This window comes from Hesperophylax consimilis, chromosome 10 (genome assembly GCF_061612785.1).
Source record: "Hesperophylax consimilis isolate HC1 chromosome 10, BYU_Hcon_1.0, whole genome shotgun sequence".
NCBI lineage: Eukaryota > Metazoa > Arthropoda > Insecta > Trichoptera > Limnephilidae > Hesperophylax > Hesperophylax consimilis.
Window position 1 is genome coordinate 15,938,752 of NC_142845.1, and position 18,085 is coordinate 15,956,836.

At 34.2% G+C, this 18,085-nt stretch overlaps 1 protein-coding gene across 1 annotated transcript in view; it reads left to right on the forward strand.

Moving 5' to 3' along the window:
- Positions 1–4,034: 4,034 nt before the first annotated feature.
- Positions 4,035–18,085, forward strand: part of LOC149420364 (leupaxin-like) — a 30,622-nt gene continuing 16,571 nt past the window's right edge. The window contains exons 1-3 of the mRNA XM_089636346.1: positions 4,035–4,086; positions 6,578–6,708; positions 13,282–13,317. Coding sequence (XP_089492472.1) covers positions 4,035–4,086; positions 6,578–6,708; positions 13,282–13,317 — 219 coding nt within the window. The remainder of the gene's footprint in view (positions 4,087–6,577; positions 6,709–13,281; positions 13,318–18,085) is intronic.

Below are 18,085 nucleotides of genomic sequence, written 5' to 3' on the forward strand. Positions count from 1 at the left end.
AATGCATAATATTATAAATAAATACCAGTTCGGTCCTGTGATTCCAACACTAAAAGAAAATCGCGCTGAAATTTACATACAAATCAATAATAAAAAAAAACTCGGTCAAGGCTGTTCATTCACTGTTGAGGCGTAGTAAAAAAAAACTAATCGTAAAAGCGTGCCCACTGAAGATAGAGCGCCAACGTTGAATTATTTACGATGAAAACGTCTGGTGACGTCATACAAACAACAACTTCTAAAAACGTAGGTAGGTGGCGCGCCGCAGTCAGCGCTTACTCTTTCCACAGAGCGCAGAGTCACGTTTTGAGACCTAGACGACTAATCATTTGTCAATTTGACTAACACTTCTCTTAACTCTCACAAATTGATTTTTTTTGTTCACGAACATTTCGATGTTTTATGTTATTTTATAAAATAAATTTAGACAAGGTGTCGGGGGTTAGGTGCACTAAACCTCTAGGGAGATTATTCTACAGTAAAAAGATAAATAACTTTTATCATAAGTCATCGTTTTAAAGTTAAAAAGTTGAATTGTTTGTATGGGAAAAAATATATTTTTGTATGAAAAAAAACGAAACTTCGTAAAAAGTTATATACGTATCTTTTTTACTTCTATCATCATGTAGAATCACCTCCCAAAGTTAGTGCATTTTACCCCCGGACAGTACTGTATAAATAAAAAAAACAAAACGTGTAATATTTTTTTTTTTAAATAGTGCGGTGACTTAAATCTCAAAAAATTAAAGAAATAACGTAATTTTTTTCACGTTCTGTCTAATATTACTAGCATGAAAAGGTTAATTGTATTATGAAACATAAAAATTATGAATATTTGATACAATAATTGACACATTTATGTACTTTGTGTTCTCAGTAGACCGTACTAATGAGGGTGTCGTGTATAGAAAATGGCGGCACCCCCGTAGAGCGGTCACTTTCTCTAAGCCCTTGTCAGCGAATGAGTTGTTACAGAGAACTAGCAAGATCAGCACATTCATTATAGAGATACAGCGTAAAATGCTCACAGTGTTAGTCAAAACGACTAAGATTAGTCTTCTAGGGTTAATGTAATCTCTCTGGTGTTCGTAGACTTGCGGGCGTTTCATCGCCAGTGTGTACGCTTTCGGCATAACGTAGTACGATTCCAAACAGGTGCGAATGAAATTATAAACATTAATGAAGTGGTTGTATCCACGTTGTTTGGACAGTGCTTTATTTTAATGTGGCACTTACAACTATATGAAATGGTGATTTTTCTTAGTCATTTTATTTAACTTCCTGGGTGAAAACTTAATTTAAAAAATCCTATTTTTAATAGATAAATGCGACCATTTAATAGTATTTTTGTGTGCAATTTCATCTATACCATGAACCATGGAACTTTATTTAGAGTAATTTAACTTTCAGGCTATATAATTTCTTCGAAATTTTTTAAAAATTGCTATAAATAAATTATTAATAAGATTTTTTAATTGAAAAGAAAACTAATCATAGTCCTTCACCGCAGTGCCATATGATTGTTTAATTATTTTTTTGATAGCGGAATAGCGGAAAATGCGTGTCGGTAGTGAGCCGAATTTTAAGATGCTAATATTATTCATATTTGTATTATATCACATTTGTTTACCCTGCGCAGACGTGACGTTATGTTTATTTATACTTTTCAAGCGACCGAATGACTCAATTGCGTAAACTAATTCTAGTACTATTTCAATTATCTTTGAACAAGACCACAAGTCATAGATCACTAAGCCGAACCAATGAAAACAACCTAACCTATATAATATATGTATATTGTGGTGACCATGCAAAAAAGGCATGAAAGTGAAAAGCATTATACTAAACACAATAGGAGTTAAAAAATAAAAATTATATGTGAGTTAAATTGAAAGACAAGAGGTATAATATAGGGTAAACGGATAAATCATCACATCTTTAAAAAGTTATATAAAGTCATGGAAAGTGATGAAACAAAAACTTTATTAACCCTTTCCTTCCTGACGGTACAAATTTGTACCTGTTGATTTCCTGCCTAAAATCTATGCCGCATTATCGTCTATACCTTTGCTAAGCCTGACGATACTTTCTAGTACCGTCTAGCTAGCCAATAACAGCAAAGTATTTGACATACGGCGATTTGGGGCCAAGTAGGGCAAATAATAAGTCTTCGCAACGACGACCGTAATGCGTGGTGACGTGCTGTTGTTTTAGAAAATATTTAAAAATAGTTATTACTTGGTAAGTGCCATTATTGTTTATTACACTTGGAAATTAAGGTTTTGTTTATGTAGTAAATGTGTTTTTAGTGCATAATTCTAGTTATTAGTGTTTGAATAACTCGAAAAATCGTTAAGGACTAATAAGTACCGTCAGTAACTTCTTGTTATACTTTATTTGTTTGAGACATGAGTGAAATTTATTATTTTTATATCGAACAAGTCCACGAATGCATATGAGACAACAATTTTTTTTTTTTTTTTTTTTGATTTACTAGATTCTTATATGCCTTGAAGAGGTGAATCATTTAAATTTACTGAATTTAAAGTTAATGTTCTTTATACAAATAGAACGGCGTCATATGCGCCTCGCAATTTTTACCTCATGTGGGTATTTTAAAAATAATTTTTTTTATACAATCGTCCCGTACAATTTTTTTACGCTTTTTTCAGGTCTTCGAAATGGATATTTCAAAAAATAATGCTTTGATTGAAGCATTACTTTTAGAAGACCTTCCGGATTGCGATGCGAATTCAGATGTGGAGTTGTCTGACGAAGAAAATATTGAAAATATGCAACTACATACATCTAGAACGTTTGATCAAATTTTCGAGGAAGCGTTGGAACAATCTTTAGATCAAGCTGAACTTGAGGTTACAAATGAGATCGAAGAAAAAAGTGGAGAAGTAAGTCAATGCGCATTACCCTCCGGTTCTTCAGAAACTGTTGCTTTGATACCATCTAAAAAGAAGAAGAATATTGAGCCGAATCGTAAATGGAAAAAACGCGATTTAGAAACTTATCTTCCAGAATATTCTACAAATACGGGTGTGGTCGAAGAATGTTTTGCTGGATGTAATACACCCACCGACATTTTTTTAGTTTTCATTGATGATATTCTGGATATAATTATATATCAAAGTAACTTATATGCAGTCCAACATGATAAGGTCCTCAACCTAAAAAAGGAAGAACTGATGGCTTTTATTGGAATGAACTTTTACATGGCCTACAATACTAGCCTAGCAATACCTTCATGGACAGATCATTTTTCGTCGGCCCCTGATTTGAACAATCCTTTGGTAAGCAAGACCATGCCCAGAGATAGATTTGCAATTATTTTGTCCAACCTCCATTGCAATGATAACTCTCAACTGCTTCCTAACTGCAAAGACAAACTATAAAAAATCAGACCTATAGTTGATGCTTTGAACAAACAATTTCAAGGGTGCTACCACGGAACGAGAGAAGTGAGTGTTGATGAATCAATGATAAAATTCAAGGGAAGGTCAGTCTTGAAACAATATCTTCCGATGAAACCAATAAAGAGAGGCTATAAGCTATGGTGTCTGGCTGACCAAAGAGGTTTTATAAAAAAATTCATGATTTATCAAGGAAAAGACGAAGTAATGAATGCAAAATTTTCCGATTGCACTTTAGGAGAAAGAGTGGTTTTGGAATTGACAGAATCTGACTGGGGGAAGGATAAAGTAGTTTACTTCGACAATTTTTTTACATCGGTAGCTCTACTGGAGAAACTGAAGACTGAAAGAACTTACGGATGTGGAACAATGAGGGTTAATCGTAAGGGTGTACCCAACAATCTGTTAGCTGACTCTAAATTGAAACGTGGAGAATGTGACTATCGATTTTCTAGTTTGGGCATCGGGTTTTGGAAATGGAAGGACAACAAAGTCGTAAACATTGCTTCAAATTTTCATGGCAACGAAGAAGAAACTGTAACTCGCAAAGAAAAAAATGGATCCAAATCGAAAGTATCTTGTCCAAAATCTATCAAAGACTACAACTCTTACATGGGCGGTGTAGATACAGCTGACAGATTGAGGGCCTTGTACTGTGTAGACCGTAAGTCTCCAAAATGGTGGCACAGACTGTTTTGGGGAGTTCTGGATATAGCTTTTGTAAATGCATATGTTGTTCATGGGCTGATACTTGAAAAGACTTCTGTAAAAGATTTTAGACGGTCAGTTGCACAAGGATTGATGACAAAAAAAGATCTTGACAAGAAAAAAAGGTTATCGAGGGAAAACCAACCCAGCCCTGGCCCATCTAAAAGGCGCAAAGCAAACTATTCGACATTGAAAGATGTTAGGTTGGGTAACAGAGGCATACACTGGCCTACTTTTGTAGAAAACAGAGGCAGATGCGAAGTATGCAGCATCAAGAAGATACAGTCAAAGCCTCACTCAAAATGTTCTCACTGCAATGTATTCTTATGTCTAAATGAAAAGAAAAACTGCTTTACTGAATACCACGAGATTCATTTTTAATTATTTATAACTATTAATATTTATTTAACGATTTAATTAGTTTAAAAAAAAAACCTATGTTTTAAAAGTTCCTATTATACACATTACTATGATACACAAAGTTCCTGACGGTACAAATTAGTCCAGGTCACAGTAATAATACCTAGAATGCAAATAGAAATCTAAAAAAAATTTATGTGTTTCCTTTACAACATATTATTAAGAATCTCATATAAAACCATTAATTTTGTACTTTTTTCTCATAGCCGTTAGGAAAGGGTTAACTGGGTTATGTAGGTTAGGTTAGATTAAAAAAAAAATTTCATCGTTTCTAATGACTTTATATCACTTTTTAAAAGCGTGTTGAATTGTCGCTGTGTTGAGTTATCATGGAACCATAATATTGATATTTATTTGGGTACGATTAACGGATATTTTTGAATAAAAACAATTCAATTTTCAAAAGAGTTGATTCAAATCGATAAAAATCGTTTCGAAGGTAATGACCACCCCGAAGAAATCAATTTTCTTCGTTATTACAAGGGGCTGGAAAAAAATGCTTCCCGACAGATGGGAGATGTGGAAATAGGAGACAGGAAAATCTCGTTAGTTGCCAAGCAGTAAATTAGAAAGGCTCACTACTACAGAAAAAAAAACATTATACACCCCATAAACATCCTCATACACAATATAATACTCGAACAGGCACCAATACCCTCTCCGATTATTTGACTAGCAAATATTTTTGATTCTTGTGAAGTCCAGTTTTAAAGTATGTTTGTCGCGATTACTCTGCAGTTTCCGAGTATAATATTTTTTAAATAACAAACTGAAGTCTCTAGCGTTGCCCGGGATTTACATAGAGTTTTTTGAAATCAGATGTAGACAGTGAACTTCCTATTAATTTTAAGATGAGTGTGCAAAATTTCATCAATTTTCAAAAAAAACGGTAGATTAATATTTTAAAAAATCCATGCAGCCCACCCGCCACAGACTCTACTCTTTATATAAAAAGATTATTAAATATTATATTATTCATTATCAAATTTTGATAGGTTTTAAGACAGTTTGATAATGTCTTCGAAGGGCGAAACGACTGTCACGCATAATAACAAATTAGCTTAGCTTAATTTGTTTAGCATAACGTTAAAAATTCAATTATTAAATTCAAATTCAAAATTCAAAAAAATATTTATTGCACAAAAAGAGTACAAAGGGTATAATTCATAGGTTACATCCTATTTCTTCCAGCTAACCCAACAAATACACATTATATCACATAACCCAACAATTACATGTTAACAAATAAATAACAGTAAATAAAAAATAAATAAAAAACAGAGGTATTTAATTCATGTAAGGTATTCATTCAAGGTGTAGTGACATTTGTTTAAAATAAATGTTTTTAGTGTTGATTTAAATTTAAGTGTGTCGGTTATTTGTTTGATGCTACGTGGAAGGTTGTTATATATTTTAATGGCCATGTAGTGTGGTCCTTTTTGAAAAATAGTTTTGGCTGCTTTTGGGATTAATAGGTTTTCTGTGAACCTTGTAGCGTGTTTATGTGTTGAGTTTTTTTGTGGGAACTTTTCTGGAGATGATCGTACTAACAGGCATAATTCCATTATATATATGTCGGTAACTGTCAGAAGTTTAAGATTTTTAAAAATTGGTCTACACGAATACCGGTGATCAGAGTTTGTAATTTTTACAAGGTGAGTAGCACATAATTGTACTTAAATCTATTATGTACTATCCAAATGCGTCTCTTTTTCACCTCTTCATGAAAATTAATAAATTAACTAACCACATATCATTTCCCATCAAAGGTTAACAAAGTATACTGTCGCTGTAAGTAAAAACAGTGTCTTCATTGAAGCTCCCAAGGAAGACACTGTGTTTTTAGTTAAAACGGCAGTACAGACGGCCACACAAAGCTGCCTTGTCCCACCTTCCCCGTTTCATTCACACTCATTCGGCATCGTTTTATTATCATTCACGAGTTATATCATAGTGTGCACTGTATTGACATGTTTGTAACATATAGTGATAAATGAATTAACATAATGAACATTTATTTTTTCCAGTGAACAATAAGAAGACGACTCACCCGTCCGCCCTCCTTCCCCCCGCCCTCGCGCCGCTACGCCCCGCTGCCGCCCTCCGCCCCCCTTCCGCTCCCGCCGCCTGCAAAGGAAAACCCACTCAAAACTCAGCAGTTTGCTTCTGACAGTTCTCCAGTGAGGTCGTAACACACAACATTTCAAAATGGTGAGTCCAACGTCAATATTATTATAACAATACAATTCACATGGAAAACTTCAGATACACTTAAGTTACAGCCTTTCAATTGTATCATTTCATAAATTCAAATGGTAATCTTTCAGAAAGTTGGACAAACTTTACTTATACATATATAACAATAATAATACTTGATTCAACTTAATTACTATAAAAAATGGAAAATACTGCATTAAAGTAACATTTTTTCCTAAATCAAAATTTCATGCATTTTAACAGTTTAGCTATGTTTTTTTTCATGATTGACATATTCGTTATGACCGTGTCCAGTGATTCTAAAAGTTTATCAACTAGATAACCAATATTTATAACATATATACTCATTAGATGATATAGGATATAATAATATCCTTGTGCAAAAGTTGTGAAATGTTAGGGTCTTGGAGTTTCCTAAAAACTAAATAAATACAACAACAAAAAAATTATCACAATTTTCATAGTTACGAGTTTTTGTTTGTTATTTCTCTCATATTTATACAGACACTTATGAAGATGACGTAGTACATAAAGTAAATAAAAACATAGGTGTAATTTTTGTTCACTCGGAAAATGGGAAAATTTTGAACAAAATTTCAATTTACTGAAAAAAGTGTGCTATTTTGTGAGCCTTAAAATCGGGTATATTATTATAATAATGTTATAAGAATGGACAAAGCTTTATGGATTAGAAAACAGATTATTATGTTTGTATTTCGGTAAACTGTTTTCGCATTTTCGGTATATACGTCAAAGTTTCCCAATTAAGGTCCTATCGTTGGAATTTCGATGCGACACTGTAGACACAAATATTTTAGAATAACGGGTTGATTTGATATCGCCTTGATAGAAGAAATCGGGGACGCCCAAGGAATACTTAACACAATATCTCTGCACCTGAATGAGATACAGAGTCGAATGAAAGTCGATGTAATGTAGTTTTTTTAACAGTAACATTGTGGTATACAGTAGTGAATGATGGAAGAAGTCGGAGACGCCCGAGAAAGACATTAGCAATAGCGAAGCATTGCGGGGATCCACTAGTAATTATATAAAATATTGCATCAATTATGGCAAAAATGTGTATATTCTTGGTATACCTTATATCGTAGGTAATAGGCATTAAAATCGATTGAAAAACGGAGTCTAGAAACGTTCAAGCAAAAAACAAGTTATAATTTATTTTGTAATAATTTTATAAGAAATCGAAAAAGTTAATCAAGTGAAACTGTCACAGATAATCTTAGCTATAATACTGTATTTTTTTAAAGTTGTTTCCTTTATGCGTTCATACATTTCTATTGAAAAAAAATATTTTTTAGTAGTTTGCATTTATATTTTTTAATGAGAATTTTAATTTTGTATTTGTATTCTACTCAAGCGAAGCGATAGGAAAACTTTCAATTTATCTAAAGCATATTTTTTGGTTTTCATAATGTACACCAATTCGTTATAAAGATTAATAAAAATAGTAATTTGGCATTAAGCTTCGCCTTAAGCAAAATTCTTTACAGTTTTAAAACTTTTACACGAATCGAAATCATTCCGGGTACAGTATCGACCACACCAACCGCGGCAGTAAAAATAACAAAGAAGAATATTATCACATCATAACAGCATCGAGAGTCTGCTAAAACCAAAACATAAACAAAGATGTTTTCTCTCCGGGGATGCTGTGAAATGATTATATTATCTGAGAGAGCATTACTCATAGCGAAAATATTTTGCAGTCGTACACAGTTCGCTTAAGCTCGGTCCAGACATGTTCTTTTGTCCGTACCGTACCTCCGTTTCGTACCAGCGTCGCGATCAAGAACGCTAGTTTGGACGCCCGTTCGGTACGGTACGGTGGTACGGCATCTCGATACGGATAGAGGTACGCTCCGATCCATCGCGAGTCGGTTTTTCGGCCCGTTCAAAGGCGATACGGTACGGGTCTGCGCCAGTCTGGACGTGTTCGCGGCGTGCGACATCTTTCTCTGTTTTTGAACAATTCTAACTCCCACCAACGTCGCCTTTTTTGTTTTTTTTTCGTTATATTATTGTGAATAACAATGAAGGACGCGCAAACAATCGTCAAATTCTCAAACACTTCCGCAGTCGACGACATGGTGTGAGGAAATGAACACGCTATGATCGCAGCGACGTTACGGAGATACGGGCTTTTGATCGCGACGCGGATACGAAACGGAGGTACGGTACGGACAAAAGATGATGCGTCCAGAGTTTTTGGATCGCGACGCTGGTACGAAACGGAGGTACGGGACGGACAAAAGAACATGTCTGGACCCAGCTTAAGAGCTGGGTCCAGACATGTTCTTTTGTCCGTACCGTACCTCCGTTTCGTACCAGCGCGGTCGCGATCCAAAAACTCTGGACGCATCATCTTTTGTCCGTACCGTACCTCCGTTTCGTATCCGCGTCGCGATCAAGAGCCCGTATCTCCGTAACGTCGCTGCGATCATCGCGTGTTCATTTCCTCCCACCATATCGTCGACTGCGGAAGTGTTTGAGAATTTGACGATTGCTTGCGCGTCCTTCATTGTTATTCACAATAATATAACGAAAAAAAAAACAAAAAAGGCGACGTTGGTGGGAGTTAGAATTGTTCAAAAACAGAGAAAGATGTAAGACGCCGCGAACACGTCCAGACTGGCGCAGACCCGTACCGTATCGCCTTTGAACGGGTCGAAAAACCGACTCGCGATGGATCGGAGCGTACCTCTATCCGTATCGAGACGCCGTACCACCGTACCGTACCGAACGGGCGTCCAAACTAGCGTTCTTGATCGCGACGCTGATACGAAACGGAGGTACGGTACGGAGAAAAGAACATGTCTGGACCCAGCTTAGGCCTTTCAACTAGAAGTTGCGTAGCGTTGAATGAGTTTTACATTCAATGCCAATGTCAAATCTCATTATTATTATAGAAGCTGTTAACGGGATTATCTCAGGGACACAGGAAATGAATAAGCGGCTGTACCTTAAGCGATTAGGCACGAAATGTTTGAATTAAAGCTGTTCTTTTTACTTCTTGTCAATTGATAATAATAAGTACGTAGGTACATTAAATAATCCTATGACTGAAAAAAATTTAAAAATTATTAAATCTATTCATAGACACTTCATTCATCGATATCATGGTATTTTTTGTGTGTTTTAAATTACCATGTTGTATCTGTCAATTGTCAAAGAGTACGAATGGTGACTAATTGTTTATTTATGTCAAAAGCGTTGTGCAGATTCATGGGTCATGTAAATCTTTATTCTTGGATCATTCCTAATTTTCCGATTGATTGTATAAAAATTCACCATCGAAATAATGACTCATCAAAAAATACATTACATTAACCTAGATACTGACATATCAAGGATTTTTCAATATTTTTAATGTTGTAGGTAAATTCTGCATTTTAATTTATGTATAACGATGGTTGGTAAACTTGTCGAATTCCGCTGCATACAAAGGCTCTTTTAAAAAATAACACTGGCTTTCAACTTAAATAACGAATGGAGACAACTATTTCTGTACCTCAGAAGTCAAAGATCGGTTGTAGAGTTTTTTGTGAAAATGAGTTATGTATGAGATCTTTTTACACAGAGGTATAAAGACGGTTGTCCTACGACAAAATGAAACTAAGTTAGGTAAACATAAAAGTAATGGTATCCCCACAATGTTCAAAGGAAAATTTTTACTATTTTCTCTCTCCTGAACAATTTAAAAAAATGTGACAACCGACCTTTGACTTATGAGGTACAGATTTAGATCGGGGGTTTAAGCAAACATGCACAAAATAGGTTTTATTGGGTTTAGTTGGGGGTTATTTTAATAATTTGTGCGTATTTCCTAACCTTTAAACCTAACTTTGATTGAGAAAAAATTGAACTTGAATCTTTTACCACCTCCCACCAAATAAATAGTTATTTCTTGTATTAAGTTAAAACGCAATGGTGTTAATATTTTGTTATATTTGCGTACGCGTGCAGCGGAATTTTACAAAATTAATCTATGGTTAATCACTATGTTTGTTCTAACAATCTTTAGAGCAATTAGATCATAGATGATCTAACTTCGACAATATGAATTCATTCATAATTATTATTCAGTTTAAAGATTCAAACAAAGTACATTCAGCAAAGTTTTGTTTTTGACATTTCGTCTGATCCTTATTCTGTATAGGATTATGGAAATAAATGATTTTTTACGCAGCATTTAAATCCATTAGATTAAAGTGAGATCATGAGTTGAAAGAGCTAGCCCACTCACCTCAAGTAGAGTAGTTCAGCTCACTGCTCACTCTCACTGCTTTGACTTTCGAAGAACCGAGCCGATAAGAAACAAGAAACAATTGCAATCATTATTGTTATTGCTTTGACACATACACGTTAGAGGCAGGTATTTTATTAAAAAAATATTTAAGTGTTATATTTTTTACTTATCTGAATCTAAGCATACAACTTATCGTTCATATGTAGTTCTGTAAATACATCAAATATATTATTATTATTCAAGTAGTTGTATGCAATTTTATCACCACAAAGCAATACAGTTGTGATTTCAAATTTTGTTGTTATCACGATCTCCGAAGCACATCGGTGAAGTTCATTTGTTGCGGATTTCAAAGAAGCGAGTTCAAATCCGGAGAGTGATAAATATAGTCCATGTTAAAATATAATACACTAAATTTATTGCAGTGTGAAATATGGTCTCAGTATCGACCTGTTGAGAGACAGCTTTTTAGATTGGAAAGGTTGCTTGTAATGGCATTAGCTATGTTTAGTGGCCAGATCTTCCAGAGCCAGGTACTTCCCGACTCTCTTGCCATTATCAATTTCCTCCACAGTTTCAACAATTCCCAAGTGGGGATGCCATCGTTCCATTTGTTTTTTGGCATTTGGGAATTTTGAAAAATAATTTATGAGAGATCTATATTTTTCAACGTCTTCTAAGATTCTAAGGCGGCTTCCTTTGATATAAATCGAGTGCAAGAGAAATCACAATACGCGTATGTATTTCTATAGGCATCCGTACACCGGACGGAGCAGCACGAGAAAGGTTTTTTTACTTACATTACCCAAATTCTTACTGCATCTAGATTATGTCAATTCCTCACCGACCCGTGAAGAAGTTGGGTTACCCTTTACAGTGCAAAATTTGCGATAGTTAGGAGAGTTTTCAAATCGAAACCAAATGAATTTATACAATTTGTATGTAGTGTCTTAAAGTATTTATACTTCAACACAATGAGCGTAGATTTTCTATTTTAGTAAGCGAATTATCAGTTTCTTCCTTTTTATTAACTCCGCAGAATGTTAACAGGTGGTTTCGTATACAGTCGAAGTAAACACAACAGGTTTTTATACCGAAATAAATCAATGATGATATAAGAGAATTATTTGGCCATGACAATTGAAGATTGAGAGCAAGTAGAATTATGAAATAGAAAAAACGCTAATTAATTTAACACATTGTCATAATTTTTTATAGAATTTTGACAATATTATTACGATACGCCATCAAATAAAGTTACTCAAAAGAATAAAAATAATAAGACCTACAATCTGTAATATCCGCAAAATAACTCTCGAACGGCGAGATCCAGCGACGTGAAATTTGCACAGATCTTTCTGAAATTTCAAGGTCAAAACGATGATTTTCACTTCCATTATTTGACATTTCAATTGAAATGTTTCAAAAAATAAGACGAGATATCATTATTTTGTTAGAGCGATCCCTTAAAACTGTTTTGCGAAATTAATTTCTACAATAATAATATGTAGTATTGTGATGAAATTTCTATAAACTTAAAGACAATAAAGTGAAAACTTTCAATAGGATTAGTGTAAATTTCACAATAATTATTAGATTAAGGCGATGCACTACGAAGTAATTCAAAATCATATGTTTTTGGTTTGGAAATTTGGTCGCCTAGAAATGTTTCAGATGCTTTAAATACTGCGAGTAGGAAACATCTTGGCCTTTGAAATAATCGAGTATTTTTTAGATATATTTTTTTATAACCCCAGAAAAAAATAATGTAAAGGCCTATGAAAACTGCTTTAAAGTTCAAAATCTCCTACTTACAAACCCATTTTCGGTTATGATTTTATTTTATAATGTTGCAAATTCAGTTATTTATAAAATGATCGGAAAAAAATTAAATATTTATGCCTGAACATCCACAAAATAAAATAAAAGGCACTTTTTGGCCATGTTTTTTTCTTGCATAAATCAAAACAGGCGGATGGTGTTAAGCGGGAATTTAAACCTTATCGCCATCTACGTAAGGGTTGTTATTGATAGCGGCTCAATTTAAAATATTACACGACGTAGTGCATCGCCTTAAGTATTTTATTATTTTGTAGAAGTAGTAGCATATCAATTTGCATGATTTCATACATTATTTAACTGTGTTTTTGGTTTTCTGTTGTTGTATTTGCAAGGCTTTTGAATTGATCCTTACATTAATATGCACCCCCTCCTTTGAATGCTTTGTTTTGTTTTGTTTTGTAGTTTTGCTGTAAACCGAAAAAAAAAGATGTCGATAAGGTAATTAAACAAACACATCATCATCCATCATATATCAAAGAAAAACAATGGACCAAATTCATACACCTGTAAATGTACAAATAAAAAAGGTTTATCATAAAATTAATTACTGACATGACAACATATCGGTAAGTGTAAAACCATTATTTAAATTTCGTTGGTTTCGCTTGGAATGCTTTATTTTGTAATTTTCGCTATGATTTTTTTTTAGTAATAATATTAATCATTGTAATTGAATGCAATGTAATTGTCCTCAATGAATGTGTATTAAGGCGAAGCTTAAAGCTAAATCACTATTTTGATTAATCGAGCTTGTTGAAAATAGTTGGTTTTTGAGAATGTTGAAAATATTTAATAAAACTCGTTTGAAATAGAGCAAAAATCTTTCGACAAATGCTTTAGTTGCAATTAAAGCTACAGTTATTTTTTTCATGGCTATAAAATATTAAATAACAGAACAAAACGTGTTTTAAAAATTTTCGGAGCTAACTTTGCGATTTTTTTCTATCGAGGGTATTTCATAAAATTAACGATTAGGCATAAAAAATCTATTGATATCATCTTCAAAAGTAACATATATTTTTTTGAGACTTAAAAACTTAAAGAGTTAACTAGAAACTTGTTATAAAACGGTAGAAATTGGGTATGTCGGGGCTTGTAAAGCTTGGTTGTATCAACAAGTTCAAGATCGCATTATGTATGCCTCTCCTAACCTAACCTAAGTCAATAAACAGAGCATACGTATAACATTTATCTACTTGAGTATGTACACTATACGTAATCAATGCAATGTCCATTTATTAATATTCAAATTCAATACGTACCAAATCAATTGGAATTAGGCAGCTAAATTTGCACAATATAGATTGCCTACATGGACATTGACTACTAGGTCGATGCATTAAACGCTTATTTTCATAAAAAAAACTCTTTATTAGAAAGTTTCTTAACTTTTAAACACCATTACTTTGGACTTATAATGGTGTTTGAAAGAGAGAGTACGAAAACAGTGTTCAATATAGTTGTGAATGAGGAATACTTGGAGCAGGTGGATGAGTTTGTGTATTTAGGATGTATGTTTACGAGAGATGGGAAGGCGGACAGAGATATTGAAAGAAGGGTAAATGCAGGTAATTCCGTTAATGGAGGACTGAACGCAGTTGGCGCTAACAAAAAATTGCCAAAGAAGCGAAGTTAGCAGTCCACAACGGAGTGCTGGTACCTACCTTGATGTATGGAAGTGAGGCATGGAACTGGCAAAGAAAGGATGAAAGTAGATTGAATGCCATTGAAATGAGATCCCTGAGGCGTATGTGTTGTAAAACAATGTTTAATCGTGTGAGGAATGTGGAGATCCGCAAAGAGTGCAAGGCTGATGTAAGCGTAATGAGTAAGATTAATAAAGGGACGCTTAGATGGTTTGGGCATGTAGAGCGAATGAGCGAAGATAAGAGTGTAAGGAGGATATATGATGCAAATGCGAATGGTAGCAGAAGTCGGAGACGCCCAAGGAAGACATGGCATGATCAAGTGAATCAGATACTTGATTCGGGCCATGTCAAGAGTCAGAATAATATTAGACGATGTATGAATGCGAATGAGGCAAGAAGTGTGTGCCAAGACCGAGTTGTTTGGCGGTCCGTCCTCTCTGCCTACCCCTGCGGGGAAACGGCATGATGGTTAGTTAGTTAGTTACTTAACTTCAAGAAGATAATAAATCATCGATGTCGAAACCAAAGTTTTTTTATTTTTTATTATTATTATCGATTTTCGTACTGTAAAATTTCTGGAAAAATACGCATTTCCTGTATGTAAACAACTGACATCGAGTTCTCATTAGTTCTAATTAGAAACACCTGTCATAATCATACAAAACATTAGTTGTTGATAACATAAGAAACACGTGCCGAAATGACAAATGACGTAACAACGAGGGAGTGTGCCTTGGCGAGGCACGTAGTAAACGGTTAATTGAAATTGGTCCTCCCAGTAAAGCCAGCGACTAATATAACAGTATGGCGAAAGAATCCCGATACAGCGTCAGATAATCTTCATATCTTTTTAGCAAGCATTTGGCTTGCATAATAAGCAGAAAACTGTTTTTCGAAGCAGCCAGAACGCTCGCTTTGGTGTCATGTATTTTGTACACCTGGTGTAGAATTTCAACTATGTTCAGCTCCATTTATGATGACCTTCATTAAAATATTAATTTACCATATTTGCTGCTACCATGATGCCATATTTTGGTGTGAAACATCTTTTGGCACATCTAGGGGGGTAAAACCGATTCTTGCGTAGCAAGCGTTGCAAGACGGGACGACGCTCTTGCACAGAACATTCATTCGGCCAGCCGTGTGATTCGTCTGCTCTTTACGCCCGTTAATAATATTAAAAGAATAGTTTTATTATCAAAAATATATATATTGTTCACTTTCATTGTCACTTTATTTTTATTTATTTATTTTTTGTAATATTGATTATATTTTATGCTTTTGACTGTCCAACTAGGAAGGATTCCCGTTTTAGGACAGTCAAATTTACAGGTTTCAAGTTATCCTAGACGAATAAAGGATTTAAGACTAGATAAAATAAGCATGTTAAAACGAAACATAAAAAAGAGACATCATCGGAAGATTGGAATCAGTCCTGCCTAGATCCAACAACCATTTTGTCACTCTTAACTTCCTTCAATAAAAATCAATTTCGATGTTTTACATCTGCCAGGCGTCCCGTTAAGACTATTTTTTTTTCCTTTTTTATATTACTCTTAGTATACCATAATAAAAAAATGTAGTGCTGAAATCTCAGACAAAGCCGGGATAATTCATGACGAGCGAAACGATTAAATTCGCCGTTTCCTGTTAAGAGTAGGTACTAATTGTGAGAATATTTTAATCTAGTAGATATATAAAATGATAGGAAGATAATGACCGTGTTAAATATTTAGTTAATAGAATATAAAGCTTTAATTTGATGAACAAGCATTTAACACTAAGATCCATGACTCATCTCTAGCCAACTCTCGCAAGACAATAAGGTTTGTGGAATTCGTATTGTATAGTTTTCCTCAAAAAAACTGCTTCACAAATAGTACAGCTTTATACATATATATATTAAAGTCACCAAGGCGCCATAAACAACCCCTCGTCTGCCTCTAGTCTGGAGATGCTCAGAATAATGAATGTCTATGGTATTTTTTATGATTGTTTTATTCGTGGAAGCGGCGCGAGGTCTTATTACAATACCATAATGTTCTTAAGGCGGTAACACCATAAAACTCATATGAGATATTTCTCCTTTCGTTATGTTTCCTTTCGCTGAGCAATTTACTTCAAGCTTTGTGGGGAGATATTTTTATCATAATTTCCGGTCAGTGTAATTCGTCCGCTGCCTTTTAAAAGAAAGTATAATTTATTATCTATAGCTAGTTAAAAATAATAATGACATTCTCAGTGTAGGTAACAGTTAAAACTTATTTTTTAAAAAAAAAGAATTTTTTTTATCAACAGAATCTGATTGAAATTGGATTACATTTTGTAAAACTATTACGAAACGCGATAAAAATTTAATTGAAAGCTAAGTTTCCTGATTTCAATCCAAAAAATTTAAAAATTTAATCTTCTTTATAAAGTCTTATGGGAAATAAGGTTAGTGTTAATTTAAAAAAAAATCATTATTGTTGTTTTTTAAACAAACCTGGTTCGACAATATTTTTCTTGTCTATTAATTATTTAAAAAATTAAGTTAGTAAGTTTTATGAAAAAAAAAACAGTAGCCAAAAACCTACTTAACCACATTAGAGGAGGCCCAAACGTATTAAAGATATAGATTTTAATATAGGGTTTTCCAATAAGAGGTGTTATTTTGATATTCAATCGTAAAAGATCAATTGTTTCGTTGCTTGTATGGCACGTAGCGCCGTCTTGTTGAAAGTAAACGTTGTCCATATCAATACCATCCAATTACGGCCATAAAAATCATCTCTCGATAGCGCAATCCATTCACCGTAACTGTTGCTCCAGCCTCATTTTCGAAAAAGTAAGGTCCAATGACTCCGCCGGACCATAAACCACACCAAACAGTCACAAGTTGAGGATAGAGAGGCTTTTCAACAATAACTCTTGGGTTTTCCGAGCCCTTGATGCGACAATTTTTGACTGAGGTGGAAATGGGCCTCATCACTCAAGATGATTTGCATATGATTCACTCAAGTGAATTTTAATAATTTCAACGCGTTGTTGAAGCGTGTATCGTTCCATTTTTATTAATGGCGTAGTTTCTACTTGTCAAATGTCAAAAAATGACAGCTTCAAAAGCAACATTTACCGAAATAGCAGGCTATTCAAAATAACACCTCTTATTGGAAAACCCTGTACATAAACATTAAAATCACCGATAACTAAAAATACCAAAAAAGCAGAGTTAACCAACTGTTGGCAGTAACCCCACGATATTATACAAACAAGAATAAAAATGACGCGGACGTGCGACACCGGGTAGTAAAACGAGTCAATTCATATTGCAGTTGAGTTCACGTCGCAGGGGAAACCACGCGGCATGTATCATAACACAATCTGTCACATGACATAACTGCATCCGATCACGAGTGCAGTCCGCTCTCGTTAATCAATATTGATTGGTGATTGATTGATGATCATTCATCATCATCATTATTACTTATTTACGAACGTTTGTAGTTTGGATGCAGAACGAAAATACGGCCATGCGACTATGCGCAAGTGGTTTTAAACGCAGCTGTATTAAGTCA